The sequence below is a fragment of the Harpia harpyja genome, chromosome 16 (assembly GCF_026419915.1).
Source record: "Harpia harpyja isolate bHarHar1 chromosome 16, bHarHar1 primary haplotype, whole genome shotgun sequence".
Taxonomy (NCBI): Eukaryota; Metazoa; Chordata; class Aves; order Accipitriformes; family Accipitridae; genus Harpia; species Harpia harpyja.
This window is the reverse complement of record NC_068955.1, coordinates 13,260,324-13,276,331: the sequence shown is the minus strand read 5'-3', so window position 1 is coordinate 13,276,331 and position 16,008 is coordinate 13,260,324. Positions and strand designations below refer to the sequence as shown.

The 16,008-nt window shown below is 54.8% G+C and overlaps 2 protein-coding genes across 6 annotated transcripts in view; both read left to right on the top strand.

The window, feature by feature from the left end:
• The window catches only part of SLC25A22 (solute carrier family 25 member 22), a 52,384-nt gene extending 45,407 nt beyond the window's left edge, over nt 1-6,977 (top strand). For all 4 annotated transcript variants that reach the window (XM_052811002.1, XM_052810999.1, XM_052811000.1 and 1 more), the window contains 5 exons: nt 778-896; nt 2,579-2,750; nt 3,570-3,724; nt 5,400-5,475; nt 6,369-6,977. In XM_052811002.1, the coding sequence (XP_052666962.1) occupies nt 778-896; nt 2,579-2,750; nt 3,570-3,724; nt 5,400-5,475; nt 6,369-6,522 (676 nt within the window). In that variant the 3' untranslated portion in view covers nt 6,523-6,977. The remainder of the gene's footprint in view (nt 1-777; nt 897-2,578; nt 2,751-3,569; nt 3,725-5,399; nt 5,476-6,368) is intronic.
• Nucleotides 6,978-12,016: 5,039 nt separating this feature from the next.
• IRF7 (interferon regulatory factor 7) lies at nt 12,017-15,856 on the top strand. 2 transcript variants are annotated; one of them, XM_052811337.1, is made up of 11 exons: nt 12,017-12,088; nt 12,186-12,348; nt 12,691-12,853; nt 12,943-13,025; nt 13,204-13,249; nt 13,360-13,482; nt 13,574-13,732; nt 13,893-14,018; nt 14,182-14,562; nt 14,701-14,819; nt 15,406-15,856. In XM_052811337.1, exons 1-11 carry the CDS (start codon nt 12,066-12,068, stop codon nt 15,550-15,552), a joined length of 1,533 nt encoding a protein of 510 aa, XP_052667297.1. In that variant the 5' UTR covers nt 12,017-12,065; the 3' UTR covers nt 15,553-15,856. The 2 variants fall into 2 exon arrangements, with proteins under 2 accessions (XP_052667297.1, XP_052667298.1); XM_052811338.1 differs by lacking the exon at nt 15,406-15,856 and adding an exon at nt 15,321-15,386.
• Nucleotides 15,857-16,008: the final 152 nt, after the last annotated feature.

Sequence of the window (16,008 nt, the reverse complement as noted above, 5' to 3'; positions counted from 1 at the left end):
TTAGTCAAGAACATATCACTGATAATCCCTGTTCTCCGTGCAGAAGATGCACAAAGCTGCAGTGCTGCGGGTCCATCCCATCCCTTGTCCCTCAGGCAGGACCAGTGTAGTGCAAAGGCTACTTTTTCAGGTTTGGAGAGGCTGGTGAGGTGAAGAAGGTTCCCCTCCTAACCAGGGGGAACAGGGGGACTGCCTCCCTGACTCTCATGTTCACTGTTTGTTTATTTTGCTTTTGTGGGAGAACTCCAAAGCAGCAACTCGAATATTTTCCCCCCTTGCTCCTTGCCCTGTGGTCTCTGTTTGTTTGTTTGTGGGGATGTTGACGGTGTTTAAAGGACTAGGCTGGCAGATGGAAAGCTGCTTATCCCCCTTAATGCTCAGGTCCTCTGCTGCCCTCTGAAGCGATACCCTTTCTGAAAGCTGTGCCCCGACCAGGGGCAATGCCGGGCTGGAAGAGAGCTGCAGCAATCTGTCTGGGGATGGAGAGAGTTGTGTGTTCCCGTCTGGGTCTGTTCTGGCCGGCCTTGTGGCATTTTCTGAATATTCTGTTTCTGGGCCCAAAATGGGTATTTTCCTCCAGATCAGGTGATGCCAGCAGAAATGCCGAGCCTGGGCTATGCTGAACTGTCAAGCCAAGCAGGTTCCCCTGTCCCTGGGGGCTGCCTCTCCTGTAACCCCCAGGGTCAGAGGTGTGCCCTGAGCCCCTGCACCCAACTGCCCCAGTGTTACTCCAGGCGACATCCTCCGACTGACTCTTTCTCTCTTTTCTTCGGGCAGGAAAAAGCTGACACTGCTGCGGGAGATGCTGGCGGGCTGCGGCGCGGGTACCTGCCAGGTGATTGTCACCACTCCCATGGAGATGCTTAAAATCCAGCTGCAGGATGCAGGGCGAATTGGTACGTGGGCTTCTCTTCCCTGTGCACTGAGCAGGCAGCGGGGAAAGAGCTGGGACTGGGCTGTCAAGGCAGAGGGGGAGGGAATGAGCAGAGAAAACCCTTCTCCTTCCCCCTGCTCTCTCAAGTCAGAGGTATCTCAGGCTGTAGCAGAAGTTTCTCCTCCTCTTCCCAGGTCACTTACCCCCACCCTTTGCTCACCTGGCTTTGCAGAGGCCCTTGCAATTACAAAAGGTGATGATTTTTTTTTTTGCTTGAAGCAATAGGCTTGGCAAGTGAAACAGCAAATGCTGCTGGTGGATGGAGAGAGACAGGAGAGATAACAGGGTGGTCAGCTTGTGAACGATTAAAACTTGTTAGTTACTAGGTACCCAGGAAGGGATTAGCATGCTCCAGTGCTTTTCCTGTGGTCCTTCCTCTATCTCTCTGTTTTCTGATTATTCTCTCTCTTCTACTCCCCTGTAGCACCTCCCCAACAGCTTCCCAAGGGGATGTGTCCTTTCCAAATGACTTGTCTCCCCTCTTACTCTCTCTTTTTTTCTTCCTGACAAAAGCAGCAGTTGTCTTGTCTGAAACAGTAAATAAAATTTCTCCTGGCACGCTGGATTTGGAAGAGGTTTGGGGTCAGGCTTTTGGGGCTGTGGGCAGGAGCTGGCAGGCAGAGGCAGGAGGGAGTGCGAGCCTTTTGGCTGAAACACTGTGGGGCATTTCTGGTGAGAATGGGGACCAGAGTCTGGCATGGAGACTCTGTGGGGAAAGAACTGTTTGCTATCGCCTTAATCTGTTCCAGAGGTCAGCCCAGGGTATGACCTCGTTCCTCAGGAGCCCTGCATGACACCATTAGATACCATGTTTGTGGTCTTTCCTGGAAAACGGGCTAATTTGTCCTTTAATCTCTCCTTTGATGTGGCATTCCTGAATAATCACAGATTTACTTTTTCTTTCCTCTCTTCGCCGTTTTAAATGCAGACCTTATCCTCTTTGTGCGTATTATTTTAAAATGTTTGAAGGAATTAAGCCATGATTTGAGGGTTCGGAAGAGGTTTTTGCTGCTGTGAACAGCCTGTTCTCTGTGTGGCAAGAGACCTGTGGTGTGCCCGTGGCAGCCTAAGGATTCCCAACAGGTTGATGTGCTCTCCATCTTGTGGCCAAAGAGCAGAAATGCATGAGTTTGAAAAGGTTGGGAGAAACCAGGTTGCTTTTATAAATGTGGCTGAGGAACTCCCCAGGTTAGTGATTGCTTTCAAGGGAAGGAAGCAAAGAACAGAACTGTTGAACCTCTCTCATTTGTGAATATCTTTAGTTTGTCCTAGCTGGGGCTCAGGGATGTAGCTGGAAGCAGGTTCTGTCATCTGCCTGCTCACGGCAGCTCCTTTTCTCTGCACCACGGAGGTTGTGCATGACAGGCTGCTCCTGCTTAGGTAAAACCAGTCGGTAGGAGAGTGCAGCAGACAGCGTTGTGGTGTGGCAGCAGCCAGCTCCAAGACTGGGACAAGCTGGGTTGTCTCAGGCTGAAGGAGATGGGCAGACTGGGAGCAAAAGCTTGCAGGGCACCTGGCTGGCCTTAGTCTGCATGTTTTGGTGCACCTGGAGGTCTGGCTCTTCCTCCTTGTCCCATGGCACTGGGCAGAAAGAGACTGCTGTTGAGCATCTTGCAGACCAGTGCGCTCTCTGCTTCTCCCCAGCGGCACAGAAGAAGCTGATGGCAGCACAGGCCCAGCTGTCCTCTTCCTCTGCGGTGGGGTCGGCTGAGCCAGCGGTTGAAAGGCGCACCACAGCAACACAAATAACAAGGGAGCTGCTGCGGAGCAAAGGCATTGCGGGACTCTACAAGGGCCTGGGAGCCACACTGCTAAGGTAGGATGGCGTGGGCTCGAGCGCAGGGCACTGGTGTTCCCAGTCTTGAACCTAAAGCACCAGCCATCCAGGGAACAAGCCTGCAAAGGAGGTGTTGGCTTCAGGGGGTGTGGGTTTGATTTGGTTTGGTTTTCATGCACAGGTTTTGTGCATTAAAGAAGGGAAGTTCAGGGGAGTGAGGGAGGCTGCCTTTTTGTTACTGGAAGATTTAATTCTGCTGCTTTCTGTGGAAGGTTTTTGTCTCCCCCATGGTCCATATTTTAACACTGTAGAGAAGTCCTTGTGAGCTAGCAAAGCAAAACCGTCAGCCTGAGTCTCCAGAGTGTGAAACGGGTTCTGGCCCATGGAGCGTGTTGGATGCAAGGACCGGTGCTCACTCTGACACTCTTTACCTGGGCTTTCCCAGAGTGACTCTCCTCTAGCTTTAGCAAAGGCAGAGCTAAAGCAATGCCCAGTGGGATGGGGGGCAGAGTGGAAACCTCTTGTAATTAGCAAAAGTGGACAAAACGATTCACCTCTGCATGTGCTGGGGTCTTTGGTTTGAGTGTTGGAAAATCAAGGGGAGGCCATTGACTCTGCAGGGCTGCATGCCTCCTGTGGGCCTGTTGTCCTTTGTGCAGTCATTTTTGTCCCTGCTGAGTTTTGGCTCCTGTCTGCATTGCAGATCACAGAGCTGGGATATCTGTGTTGCACTTGTGGCTGTGCTGCCAACGTGATGCTCGCAGCCCTTCTTAGTTTGATGCTTAGTTTGTTGGTGTCCTGCTCTGACTTTGCTCATCCTTGTTCTTCTTTCTTCCTCTTCCTCCCTCCCCACCGCAGGGATGTCCCATTCTCCATTGTGTACTTCCCACTGTTTGCAAACCTGAACAAGCTGGGCCAGAAAGACCCCAATGTCAAGGCTCCGTTCTACGTATCATTCCTCTCCGGATGTGTGGCTGGCAGTACAGCTGCGGTGGCTGTCAATCCTTGCGATGGTGAGTCCTGAGTAGCTTGTGCTGGTGGCCTGGTGCCAAGTGACAGGAGTCAGAGGCCCACAGGTGAGCTGGGTGAGGAGGAGGGCGACCGTGCCAGCCTCTTCGCAGCATGAGCATGCAGGGAGGTGTACTGTAGGAGGGGAGCTCTGCTGTCTGAGCTGCCTCAGCTCGGATGATGTTTGCTTCAGCTGAGCTCTACCTTTGGCCACAGCTTACAGAAGGTTTTGCAGTACTTGCTAGGTAGGTCAGGAAGAGGGTGTCATTCATTTCAGTCATTCTTCGCAGGAATGGCTGCGAACATGCTCCTGAAAAGGCACGTTTCTGTGTGGAGTGATAGCGTGCAGACCATTTATGTGCATATGGTCATGGACAGCCAGGGGGAGCCTCGGATTTGTGTGGGGCCTTTTCTCCTGCTCCACAGCATCTGCCTTAAATACCACCTCAGTTTCTCTGCTGTAAAAAACACCAGAAAGCAACTCCTTCCTCTCCAACATTGCAGACTCTCCAAGTTGTGAAGAAGTGTAAGAGCAGCTTCGTATATTTTAGATACTTCTTCCAGAAGGAGCTGAGTATTTGAAAATCAGTTCCCACTTTGCAGAAAGATATCTGAATTTGGAAGCGTTTAAAGCTTAAGTCAGCCTTGGAAACCTTGGTCACAGTGAGGGGAGGGGGTTGCCATTTGGGTGGCTGTGTTTTTTCTTTTATCCGTTTGTAAAGGAATGGGTTTGTTTTTCCCTGTTTTCATAGAATCATAGAATTGTTTAGGTTGGAAAAGACCTTTAAGATCGAGTCCAACCGTCAACCCTGCCCACTAAACCATGTCCTGAAGTGCCTTCTCTACGTGCTTTTTGAATACCTCTAGGGATGGTGACTCAACCACTTCCCTGGGCAGCCTGTTCCAATGTCTGACAACCCTTTCAGTAAAGAAATTTTTCCTAATACCCAACCTAAACCTCCCCTGGCACAACTTGAGGCCATTTCCTCTCATCCTATCTCCAGCCACCTGACAGAAGAGACCAACACCCACCTCACTACAACCCCCCTTCAGGTAGTTGTAGAGAGTGATAAGGTCTCCCCTCAGCCTCCTTTTCTCCAGACTAAACAGCCCCAGCTCCCTTAGCTGCTCCTCATAAGACTTGTGCTCCAGGCCCCTCTCCAGCTTTGTTGCCCTTCTCTGGACACGCTCCAGCACCTCTTTCTGTAGTGTCTTTCCTGTAGTGAGGGGCCCAAAACTGAACACAGTACTCAAGGTGCAGCCTCACCAGTGCCCAGTACAGGGGGATGATCCCTTCCCTAGTCCTGCTGGCCACACTATTTCTGATACAAGCCAGGATGCCGTTGGCCTTCTTGGCCACCTGGGCACACTGCTGGCTCATATTCAGCTGGCTGTCAACCAGCACCCCCAGGTCTTTTTCTGCCGGGCAGCTTTCCAGCCACTCTTCCCCAAGCCTGTAGCGCTGCATGGGGTTGTTGTGACAGAAGTGCAGGACCCAGCACTTGGCCTTGTTGAACCTCATACAGTCTTGCTGATAAATATATGAAAATGGTCTGTGCTCTTGGTGATCTCATTTTGACTGTGTTTGAAAGACATTACTCTCAGGGTGGCTCTTGCCTGCTGAAGAGCATGCTGCATTCCTAGTGCTCACCACTGTCTCTTTTCTCTCTTTCTCTCCAGTGATTAAAACGCGGCTACAGTCCTTGCAGAGAGGTGTGAATGAGGACACCTACTCAGGAATCCTGGACTGCACCAAGTAAGACTCCTTGTGAAGCAGGCCACCACATCAGATGTATGGCATCTGCTGCCCGCTGCCGGGCAGTCAGTGCAGCTTCTAGACCCAACCAGCAACTTCTCTGTTTCAGGTTCCTGCTGAACCTGTGCTTTTGTCTATCTATCTATACGGATAGATATACAGATATATGACCAGATTTATATACTGTTCATATATATAGGTACATAAAAAGGAACTTCTTCCTATTTTGAGTAAGGTAAATATAGCATTTATATTCAAATGCTTCTGTCCAAACCCCAACAGTCATAACACTTAAGATTTTATTTCTGCAAAGGGAGGCAATGCTCTGGTTGTCTCTCCCAAGGCCCTGTTGTCTGAAAATCCTACAGCATTAAGTCTCGTATCCCTCCTGGGACCACTCTGAACAGCGGCTGCAGGAACACTGTCTGAGTGGGCTGTCCCCAGTCGCACTCTTCTCTGACCCTTTGCTAAACTGTGGTCTGGCTGCTTCAAAACATGAAGGGAGTCTCAAAACACAAGCGCTCTGCTTGTGTATTGCTGCTGTAGCCAGAGTCGCTTGCCATCTGGCTGTGTCCCATACTGAGGGTGGAGCCGGCCCCAACTTTTGAACAGGGGGGGACCTCTTGATGCAAGCATGGAGTTGTCTTAGCTCTACATGCAGACCCAGGCTCCTGCTCCTGGCCATTCGTAGGGATAGGGCATGTTCCTGCCTGGCTATTCGCAGAGCACATGGGGGATGGTGGACAATCTGCCATGGAGGCAGTGCCAGGTGACAGCGCTTGCCTGGGTTTAGTCTCTGGAGGGAGGCTGAAAGCCAGGGCCTGGCCAGAGGCTCTCCTGGCGTGGTGGAGGGGTGGAATGGACACTTACCTGTCTGTCCTGTTTCTCCCCAGGAAGATCTGGCAGAAGGAAGGGCCCATGGCCTTCCTGAAAGGGGCATACTGCCGAGCCCTGGTCATTGCTCCTCTCTTTGGCATCGCACAAGTCGTCTACTTCATCGGCATTGCGGAGTTCCTGCTGGACATGCTCCCCAAGCACCGAGCGTAGCCCCGGCACGCCTGTGTGTGCCCTCCCGCCCTCTGCAGCGCTGAATTCATCTCCGTGTTCATCATCCATGTCGACTGATGTCAGAGCAACAGCACAAAGAGTTCGCGCAGGGACGCCGAGGGGATGTGGTTTCCAGACGAGCAAACACAGGCAGGGGGAGAGTCCCTTTTCTGTCTCGGTCTGGAACCTGCCCCCTCCTGCTCCTTCCACGGACAATACCCAATTATGCATATCTTTTTTCTTTTTTTTTTTTTTTCCCTTTCCTTTTTTTTTTGGTTTTTAAATTGTCATTCTTAAGGACACTGGTAAGCACAGGCTGGGCTTGCAGACGCAGAAGTCTCCTCCCAGCCTTGGGGAGGAAGAGGGATGGGAAGGAGATAACCTTGAAGCCTCATCCACCCCAGTCCCCCTCTTTCTTCCTGGAGTTGCCAGCTATCTGAGGAGAAGCTGGAGGGACAGCTATCTGAGGAGGAGCTGGAGGGGCAGCTGTGTCCCCTCAGCCCCTCCTTGGCTCTGCTGGCCCCGGGTCGAGAGCAGGCACTGCGCAAAGGGGGCTCATCTCATCGCCGCTGGAGGCACGGCGGGTGGGATGCTGGATCTGGCAAGTTTCTTGGCCTGGAAACCTTCACCCCTCCCTTTTCCCTTTCTCAAAAACAAGTTGGACTTAGATGACTTCTTGGAGGTCACAGGAAGGGAAAGGGGTTCACTACTATTGATTTTGTAATCGTTTTTATTTTAAAGCAAAGGGATGTCCCTCCTAACTAGGTGTCACAGGCACAGCCGGGTGAGGTGCAGAGATGAGATGTCTGCTCTGTAGGGAACGTGTCTGTGGGATCACATGAATGTCTGAAGGTGCTTCACTGTTTGGCTACAGGCAGGGGAGGGAGAGGAACTTGGGATCAAGTTATTTTTTTTCAGGGTTTTTTTTTGTTTGTTTGTTTGTTTGTTTTTTTTAATGCAGGGGCTGTGGGGAGGGAAAACCAAACAACAAGAAACCACTTACATTCCTTCAGCCTGCCCACCCTTGGGGTGATAAAGCAGTGGCCGCAGGTGTAGATTAGCTGATTAATTTTATTTTTCCAGCCTGGCCCCAGGTGCGCGAAAGGAGGTGCCTGCTCCGCTTCTGCGGTGCCCAACCTTGGGGAGCCGTGCTAGAAATGCCGCGCCTGTGTGCTCACCTTGCAAGGTGAAAACACAAGGTCTGGTTGTGTTTTGGTGTTTGACTTGGGCGTGTTTGGAGCCAGCCAGTGTTGAAGAGGTAGCGGGTTCCCACACCCCGAGCAAGGAGGTGTTTGCGTGTACATGATTATGGGGTCAGGTCCTCTGGACCACAAAAACTCGTCATCCCACTTGCTTCTGGGGTGGTGATCGTTGTTGGGTGGCAGAGGGCAAATCCACACCTACAACCTGTGCTCTCAGAGGGACACTGCCCCAGCTAACATCACTTGTCAGAGGACTTCCTCATTCAGTACTCTCTTGGGCTGGGTAATTAATTTTAGTTTAAATGATCTTAAGTGTGAGATCTGCTGACCCAGCGTGATCTTCTCCATTATTTATTCCATTTGGTGCAATTCATCCAACTTTGGTGTTTAAATTAAACTGGTTGAATTAACTTTTCATTCCTTCTTCTTTTCGCTTTATTCTCCACATGCTTGCTTGGTGTTTGTGTTTCAAATGTATATTTAAATTAATTAAAAAAAAAAATCCCTGTTTTTAATGTTTAAAAGAAAACCACCTCTGTTTCAACATTCTTGGGTTAGGTTTTTGCAAAACCTGTATGTTGGGGGTCTTCTTCCTTGATGCGTCCTTTTTCTCTTCGAAAAAGTTGTTTTGTGGCTGAGTTGTTACCTGTCACTTTGCACATGTGAATATTTTTCTTTATTTTTCTTAATGACTTATCCATGTATCTGGGAAGGAATCTGTGCAAAGATGGTGATAGATGTCTGTGCTTTGTGTAGTGCTGTGATGCTGCTCTTGCTCTGGATTTCCCTTGGGTGGATTAAAAGAGAGATTTTTTTTCTTTTTTTTTTTTTGTAAGGTGCCCTGTTCGTTGCTGCTTTGTGATTTACAAGGAGGGTCCCCAAAAGAAACCTTGCTGATAAAAGTAGTGGGATTTCTGCTTGCCCTTCTGCCTGCAAGGATTGCCCCCTGAAGCTGGGGGACTGGCGGCTGCAGGGGGGTGCGTGGGGTGCAGGTTTGTATTGTGGGGTTGCGTTTGGAGGCAAATTTGGTGCAGTGAAGGGGTGAGGTTCAGGGAAAGGTCTCCTTGTCATTTTGGATGCTTCAAAAAACTTTGTTGTAAAACTGACTCTTCCTCCTGGAATCTCCAGCTCTTCTTCCACCATGTTGGAGCTGGTGACCTGAATGGGGCTGATTTTTAGCTGCTTGGACATGTCCCTGAGTCAGGAGGACCTGGGGAGGTGGCAGGAGATAGTGACTATGGCCCCGCAAGAGCCCCCCCAGGCAGGCAGGGTGCCACTGGCCAAAAAAATAAGAGTTTAAAATGGGAGAATTCCCATCAACTTAATCCCTGATTAACAGAAACCTCTAAGCAGTGATTGCACTATTGAGGAATAAAAGTAAATAAATACACTCAGAGACCCACACCTCTGCTTCCCTCCCTGGGGGTGCCACTTGTCCCCAGGGCACGGGACAACAGCCAGCGTGGGGTCAACTCCTCATGTGTCCTACCTGGTCCCTCAGGCATAGGGTCCTCTGCTGACCCCAGGCTCTTTTTGGTCATACCTTGTCCCACGTGTCAGTCCTGTCCCTTGCTCCTGCCCTGACTATGGCTCTTGTGGTTCCAGTTTGTTTGGGTTTTGTTGTGCTTACTGCCCTTAAATACATTTTGGTGGAGGTGCTGTACGCCCCTGCCACGGGTTCCAGAAGGTGGGTCGGGTTTGGCTGGTGGAATTTCCTGGAACGCAAAGAGGAAATTTCCTAAAGCCCTGGGGGAAAATTCTTACAAAGCAAAAGGGAAATTTCCTGGAAAGCAGTAGGGGAGTTCCTGGAAAGCAAAGAGAAACCATCCTAGAAAGCTACAGTAAAATATCCTGGAAAATGAAGGGGACATTCACTGCAAGACAATGTAGGAATTTCCTTGAGAGCACTAGGGGGAAATATTCTGGAAAGCTGTAGAAAGCAATGGGGGAACTTCCTAGAAGGCCATAGGGAGGATAACCTAGAAACCAAAGGAGGAAAGTTCCTAGAAAGCAAGGAGGAAATGTCCTCAAATACCAGCAAAAAGCTGATATTTGAGGAAATTAAAAAAAAAACCAAAAGCTTTTTTGCTGAAAAGCAAAAGTGACATTTCTTAAGAAAGTAACAGTGATATTTCCTAGAGGGGAAACTGCTCAGAAAGCAAAGAAGGAATTGCTGGAAATCAAAAGGGAAATTTCCTGGACAGGAAGAATGAGATTTCTTGGGGAAATAATTTTGTACTTCCCAGGGAGCAACAGTCATGGGGAAATTTCCTGGAAAGCAATAGAAGTCCTCTAAGCAGAGAGAAGATTCCTAGAAAGCAATGGAGGACTCTAGAAAGTAACAAGGAAATTTGCCAGGAAGCAAGGGAGGAAGCAAGGGGAGGGAAATAGCCTGCAAAGGGACAGAGACATTTCCTCAAAAGCAATAGGGGGATTTCTTAGGAAGGAAGGGGGAAATTTCTTAGAAAACAAAGGGCCATGTCTGGGAGAACTGTGCAGGGGTTCCTAGTAAGCAGTAGGGAGAAGTTCCTGGAGAGAAGGGGAAATTTCCTCAAAAGTAAGAAATGTAGGGGGGAAGAGGGCAAAATCCCGTGCTTCAGCCCTGACAGCCACCACTCTTGTCCTTGGGTAATAAACTTGTAAAACTCCTGCAAATCTCGGAGTGGTTTGTTTTGTTTTACCGCTGCCCACAGAGCTCAAAGGGGCTCAAGGAAGAGCAACACGGATGAGCGCATGCTTGGGCTGGGCGTGACCTGCCTCATATCATGGTTATTTGCTAATTTTCCTCTAATTTAATGCAAAAATCTACATAACCTGCACCGCAATGGTCCGAAGCCCAGGCTGACCATTTTCTATCACGGCCAGCCGTGCCTGGGACCCGTGTTACTGGAAACCAGCTGTAGCCCCAGCCTGGCCCTGCTTCCCATTTATGGGGGAGGGGGACGGGCTGCGGCCGTGCACCGGCCACTGGGACCTGGCTCCCACCTCTGCCCGCTCCCCCTCTCGCTTTTGGGGCCTGGCATGGCTGGTGGGGACCCCCACAGGGTTCATCCCTTTGCAAGGGTGATGCCAGCCCTGAAATGCACGCGTGGGGCTGATGCACGACCCCAGGGTTGATTTTCCTCCTTTTTTTCCTTTCTTTTTTTTTTGCACGAAACTGCGGTGCCACCATGCTGCCTAGCAGCGCCGGTGATGCTAGTGATGCCCATTTAGCATCCTAAGCGGTCCCCAGGTGATGCTAGTGATGCCCATTTAGCATCCTAAGCGGTCCCCAGATTCCATCGCGGCAGCTGCGAGGCACAAAAACTGCCTCCCAGCAGCTCCTGGCCCCCCTCCTGCCGCAGCCAAGGGCGGTGGGGTGCTCCGCCACCCACCTCTGCGGATGTTGGACCTGAGGAGCCGAGAGCGGGCGTGGTGCTGGGAGTAGTGCCAGGCCCACAGGAGCACCCCACCTTTACGGGAAAAGGGAGAGCCGGGAAAACCAGCTCCCGGAGGCGGGGAGCGAGGCCAGCGCCCACTGCCCTCCTGGGTTTTGCTTTTATTTTTTTCATCTTGTCATAGCATGTCCTTAGCGTGGAAACCAAGGCAGCGTGAAGGAAGAAGGATTAAAATAAATATAAGAAATAAATAAGAAAGGCGCGGGAGTTTCCAGCCCTGAGGCTGAGCCCCGCGTGCCTGGGCTGTGCCACCGGTGCACCCTGGAAAGCCCCGGCGGTGGCGGGTGCAGCTGCTTTCGGGCCCAGCCCGAGTGTTTCGGGGTGTCCCGGCCACCCCCCTGCCCCTTTGCTCATCTGCGGTGCTTAATTTCGGGGTGCAGCTGTCCCACACCAGCACTTTTGGGGGCCACAACAGCCCATGGGGAGCAACCCCAGCGCGGGGTCACAGGCGTTTTGCCCCCCCCCCCCCCCAGTCTGGGGGCCTGATCCTGCCCGTTGCCCACCAAGGTCTGCGTCCCACACCGGTGCAGGGCAAGGTGGAAGTCTAGATTATTATTATTAATTAGTGTTAATTTGGGGAGGGGGTTGTGCGGGGCTCCGCGGCCAGCATCCCCCCCGGGGGGAGGGTGCACCAGGCTGGGGCCAGAGCATCCCCCGCCTCCGCGGGTGCATCACTGGGGACCGGTGCGTGTGACCCCCCACCCCCACCCCGCGGCGGGGGGCGGCGGCCCCCGGCGACGCTTTCATTTTCGGAAGTGTCACGTGGTTTCCAGGAAAGCGGGAGCGGGTGGCGGGGGCGGATAAAAGGGCCGGGCGGGAGGCGGCCGCGCCCCGAGCCGAGGTGACACCCCCGCCCCCCCCCCCGGCACGGGCTCTGCGGCACCGGACGGCACCGGACGGCACCATGGCAGCGCTGCAGAGCGAGGGGTAAGCATCCCCCCGGCCCTTCCCGGGTGGCCGACCCCGGGTGTCCCCCCCGTCCCCCGTCCCCCGCCCGCCCCCGGTGACGGCCCCGCGCCCGCAGGGAGGCCCAGAAGCTGCGGTTCGGGCCCTGGCTGGTGAGCGCCGTCAGCAGCGGGAGCTACCAGGGGCTGCGCTGGACAGACCCGGCCCGCAGCAAATTCCGCGTCCCCTGGAAGCACAACGCCAGGAAGGACATCACCAGCAGCGACCTGGAGGTCTTCAAGGTGGGGGGGGCGGGGGTGACCGGGGAGAGCTTCGCATCTTCGGGGGGGGGGGGGGCTGGAGGTGACGTGCAGCAGCCTCGGGGTATTCAGGGTGGGTGGGATGGGGGCAACCGGGGAGAGCTTCGCATCTTCAGGGTGGGGGTCTGGAGGGGATGCAGCAGCCTCAGGCTCTTTGTCAAGGTGGGTGGGATGAGGGTGACCAGGAGCAAGCTCAAGGTGTTCCAGGTGGGTGGGATGTGGGAATTGGGGACGGGGGGGAGAGCAGGCATCCCTGAAACCTCCACACTCATGGAGCCAGGGTCCCCATGCTCACCCCCACCCCCTCCCGCCCTAACCCCCCAGGCCTGGGCAAAGGCGAGTGGGCGGTATGAGGGGTGCCCCGAGGACCCAACCAAGTGGAAGACCAACTTCCGCTGCGCCCTGAGGAGCACCCGCATGTTCATGTTGGTGGATGACCGCTCCACCTGTGGTGACGACCCGCACAAGGTCTTTGCCATCACCCCAGGTGAGCCTGGCCCCGGGGGGGGGCTGTGTTGGGGGTAGGAGCGGGGTGGGCGATCTCAGGGCACCCCACTCACACCGCTCTCCTTCCAGCCGCGCTCTGGCGTGGTGAGGAGGGAGATTTCAGCAGCCCTGACCCTGCGGTGGACCAGCTGCCGCTGCACCAGCAGCCACAGGTAACAGGGTGGGCATGGTGGCCTGGGCGAGAACCCGCTGCTGCCACTCAGGCATTGCACCCCCATGTCCTTGGGGTGCTCCTGAGCTGGAGCCCAGCACCCGGCTGAAACGTGGGGCAGGGGAAGGCTGGGCCCCCCCATCCACAGTAGTAAGACCCCATCCCGCTTCCCTTCAAAGCTGGAGCTTAACCCCCAAGACGTGGCCCCAGAAATTGCTCCCCCAGGTAGGTGCTGGTTCCCCAGGTTTTTTTTTGGGGGGGGGGGAACCCCAGTAGGCTCAGCTGGGGCTGGTTTTGGGGTTGTGAGACCTCCCACCTGCTGTGCCCCGTGTCAGGCAGCACTGACCCCGCACAGCCCCAGACGCTGGATGACCTGGAGGCCCTGCAGTGGGTGCTGAAGCAGTGCGACATCTCCCCCCGTGACCTTGACCACCCGACCTCATCCTGGGGGACTGCAGGTGAGACCGACCCCGCTCGTGGGGCGCAGGGTGGGGAGCGACCCCATGGGTGGGTGACCCTAGCCCCTTCCCACCGGTGATTTCTCTGCAGGGGATGCTCCTCACCAGGACACCCTGCTCCAGCCTCACCCAGACCCCAGCCAAAACAACTGCCTCCCCCCGCCGCCATTTCAGCAATGGGTGCCCGCAGCGGAGCAGCCCCCCTTGGGTGCCTACAGCCCCACAGACCCCATGCTGCTGGAGGAGCCAGGTGGGTGCTGTGGGGCAGGCTCCAGCCCTGCGCGTGGGACTGCCATAATGGGGCGGGAAGAGGACAGGGTGCTGCCACATGCACCCCATGCTGAAGCAACCCCTCCCACCCTGCTGCACCCCCAAATCACAATGCTGACGCTGCCCGTCTCCTGCCGCAGGGGCCATGCCACTGCCGTGCCACCCACCAGACATCACGGTCCCTGGGCTGTCCCCAGGGGAGGCGATGCTCTTCGCCCCCGCCACCAGCCCTGTGCCGCTGCCACCGCCACCGCAGGATAACACAGGTGAGGGTTATTAATTATTAATAGCTACAAATAATTATTATAATTATTAATAATAAATAATATAGTGTAATTATTAATAGTTATTAATGCCCAGGGAGACATTTTGGGGATGGGTACCATTTGGGTTTGGGGGGATGCGGCTGCTGATCACTGCCTGGTACAGATGGCATCATCCCCATCCTGGACATCAGCATCTACTACCGGGGGAAGCTCTTCCACCAGGAGGAGGTGGGGGGCAGCCAGTGCCTGCTGGCGTACCAGTCGTCTGACCCAGCGGTGGTCCTGCGCCCCGGGCGCCTGGTGCACTTCCCCAGCCCCGCAGAGCTGGCCGACAGCAAGCAGCGGCGTTTCACCGAGGAGCTGCTGGGCAACGCAGGGCTGCAGCTGGAGCAACGTGCCCGCAAGCTCTTTGCCACCCGCCTGAAGAAGTGCAAGGTCTTCTGGGCGCTGTCTCAGCAGCTCGAGGGCGTCGGGGACCCCCCACGCAACCTGCTCTGCCGGGACCAGGAAACCCCCATCTTTGACTTCAATGAGTTTTGCACAGGTGGGCAGGGGCATCCCCCCCATCCTGGTTTTGGAGCTTGTGAGAGCCAGCTCCAGGATGTCACAAGCATCTGAAACCTCCCAGCCCCTCTGTGTCATCCGGGCTCACCCCAAAACTGAGCCCTGTCTCCTTGTGCAGAGCTGAGGGACTTCCGCAACGGCCAAAGGCAGCGGTCCCCTGACTTCACCATCTACCTCTGCTTCGGGCAGTCCTTCGCCAAGGCCAAGCCCAAGGAGTCCAAGCTCATCCTGGTCAAGGTACAGGGGCCAACACCCACCACTGCTGCCCAGGGAGGGCGAGACTCCGGGGGGCCAGGGGAGATGGGGGTCTGGGTGCCCAAGGAGGGGGACTCTGGAGGTCTGTGGGAGATGGGGCTCTGAGTGCCTGAGGAGGGGGACCCTCGGGGTCTGGGGGAGATGAGGGTTCCTTGGGGCCTGGGGGTGGGGACTCTCAGGGTCTGGGGGAGATGGGGGTCTGAGTAGCTGGGGGGGGCGGACCCTCAGGGTCTGGGGGAGAGGGGGGGTCTGGGTGCCTGAGGAGGTGGGCCCTCAGGGGCTGGGGGAGACGGGAGACTGTGTGCCCAGGGAAGGGAAGCCTTGGGGAACAAGGGAAATATGGGGGGGGGGGGGGCTGGTGCCTGGGAAGGGGACCCTTGGGGGCTGGGCAGGATGGGGTGGGAGGCAGCTGCCCAGGGATGGGGACCCTCAGGGTCTGGGGGAGCTATAGGGTGCCCCGCACACCTCCTTCCTCTGCTGCAGGAGGACAGGGCCATGCAGGGCATTGCAGCCACATCAGGCAGCTGCCCCTAACCCTGCCCATAACCCTGACGGTTTGCTGTCACAGTTGGTGCCCAAGTTCTGCGAGTACTGGTATGAGCAGGTGCTGCGGGAGGGAGCCTCCTCTCTCGACAGCGGCACCGTCAGCTTGCAGCTCTCCGACTCCTTCAGCCTCTTCGAGCTCATTGAGCAGTGCAACATGCAGATAGACTGACTCCCACCCACCCTGCTCCCCGTGGACCCCCGGGACAGGCACCCGCTGGCGGGGGACCACCGGGCATCGGAGGCCGTGCAAACCGGCATCCCCCCAGGAATGCTGTGGTGGAATGCCTATGGTGGGGACCTTTCCTCCTCCGCTCTCCCCCCCCCGGCAAGGACAGCTTCACCGGCTGATCCCGGAGCTGACACGTTGCTTTACCCCTCCATCAGCTGCTAACGTGTGCGTTTGTGGAGTGTGGTCATTGACAGATTTATTTTCTTAAGTTTTGTAAGTTTAAATATATATGTATGGAAAGGTGCTTCCTGCTTGCTGATGTTGCCTGGACATCTGCCCCCACTATCAGTCTGAGACTTTCACCCCCCGCCATCCCCCAACACCATGGGGGTCCGTGGCCAGCCTTGTCCCAGCAAAGCCCCTGCTGGCAGAGGGCTCGTGGCGGAGCGCTTGTCA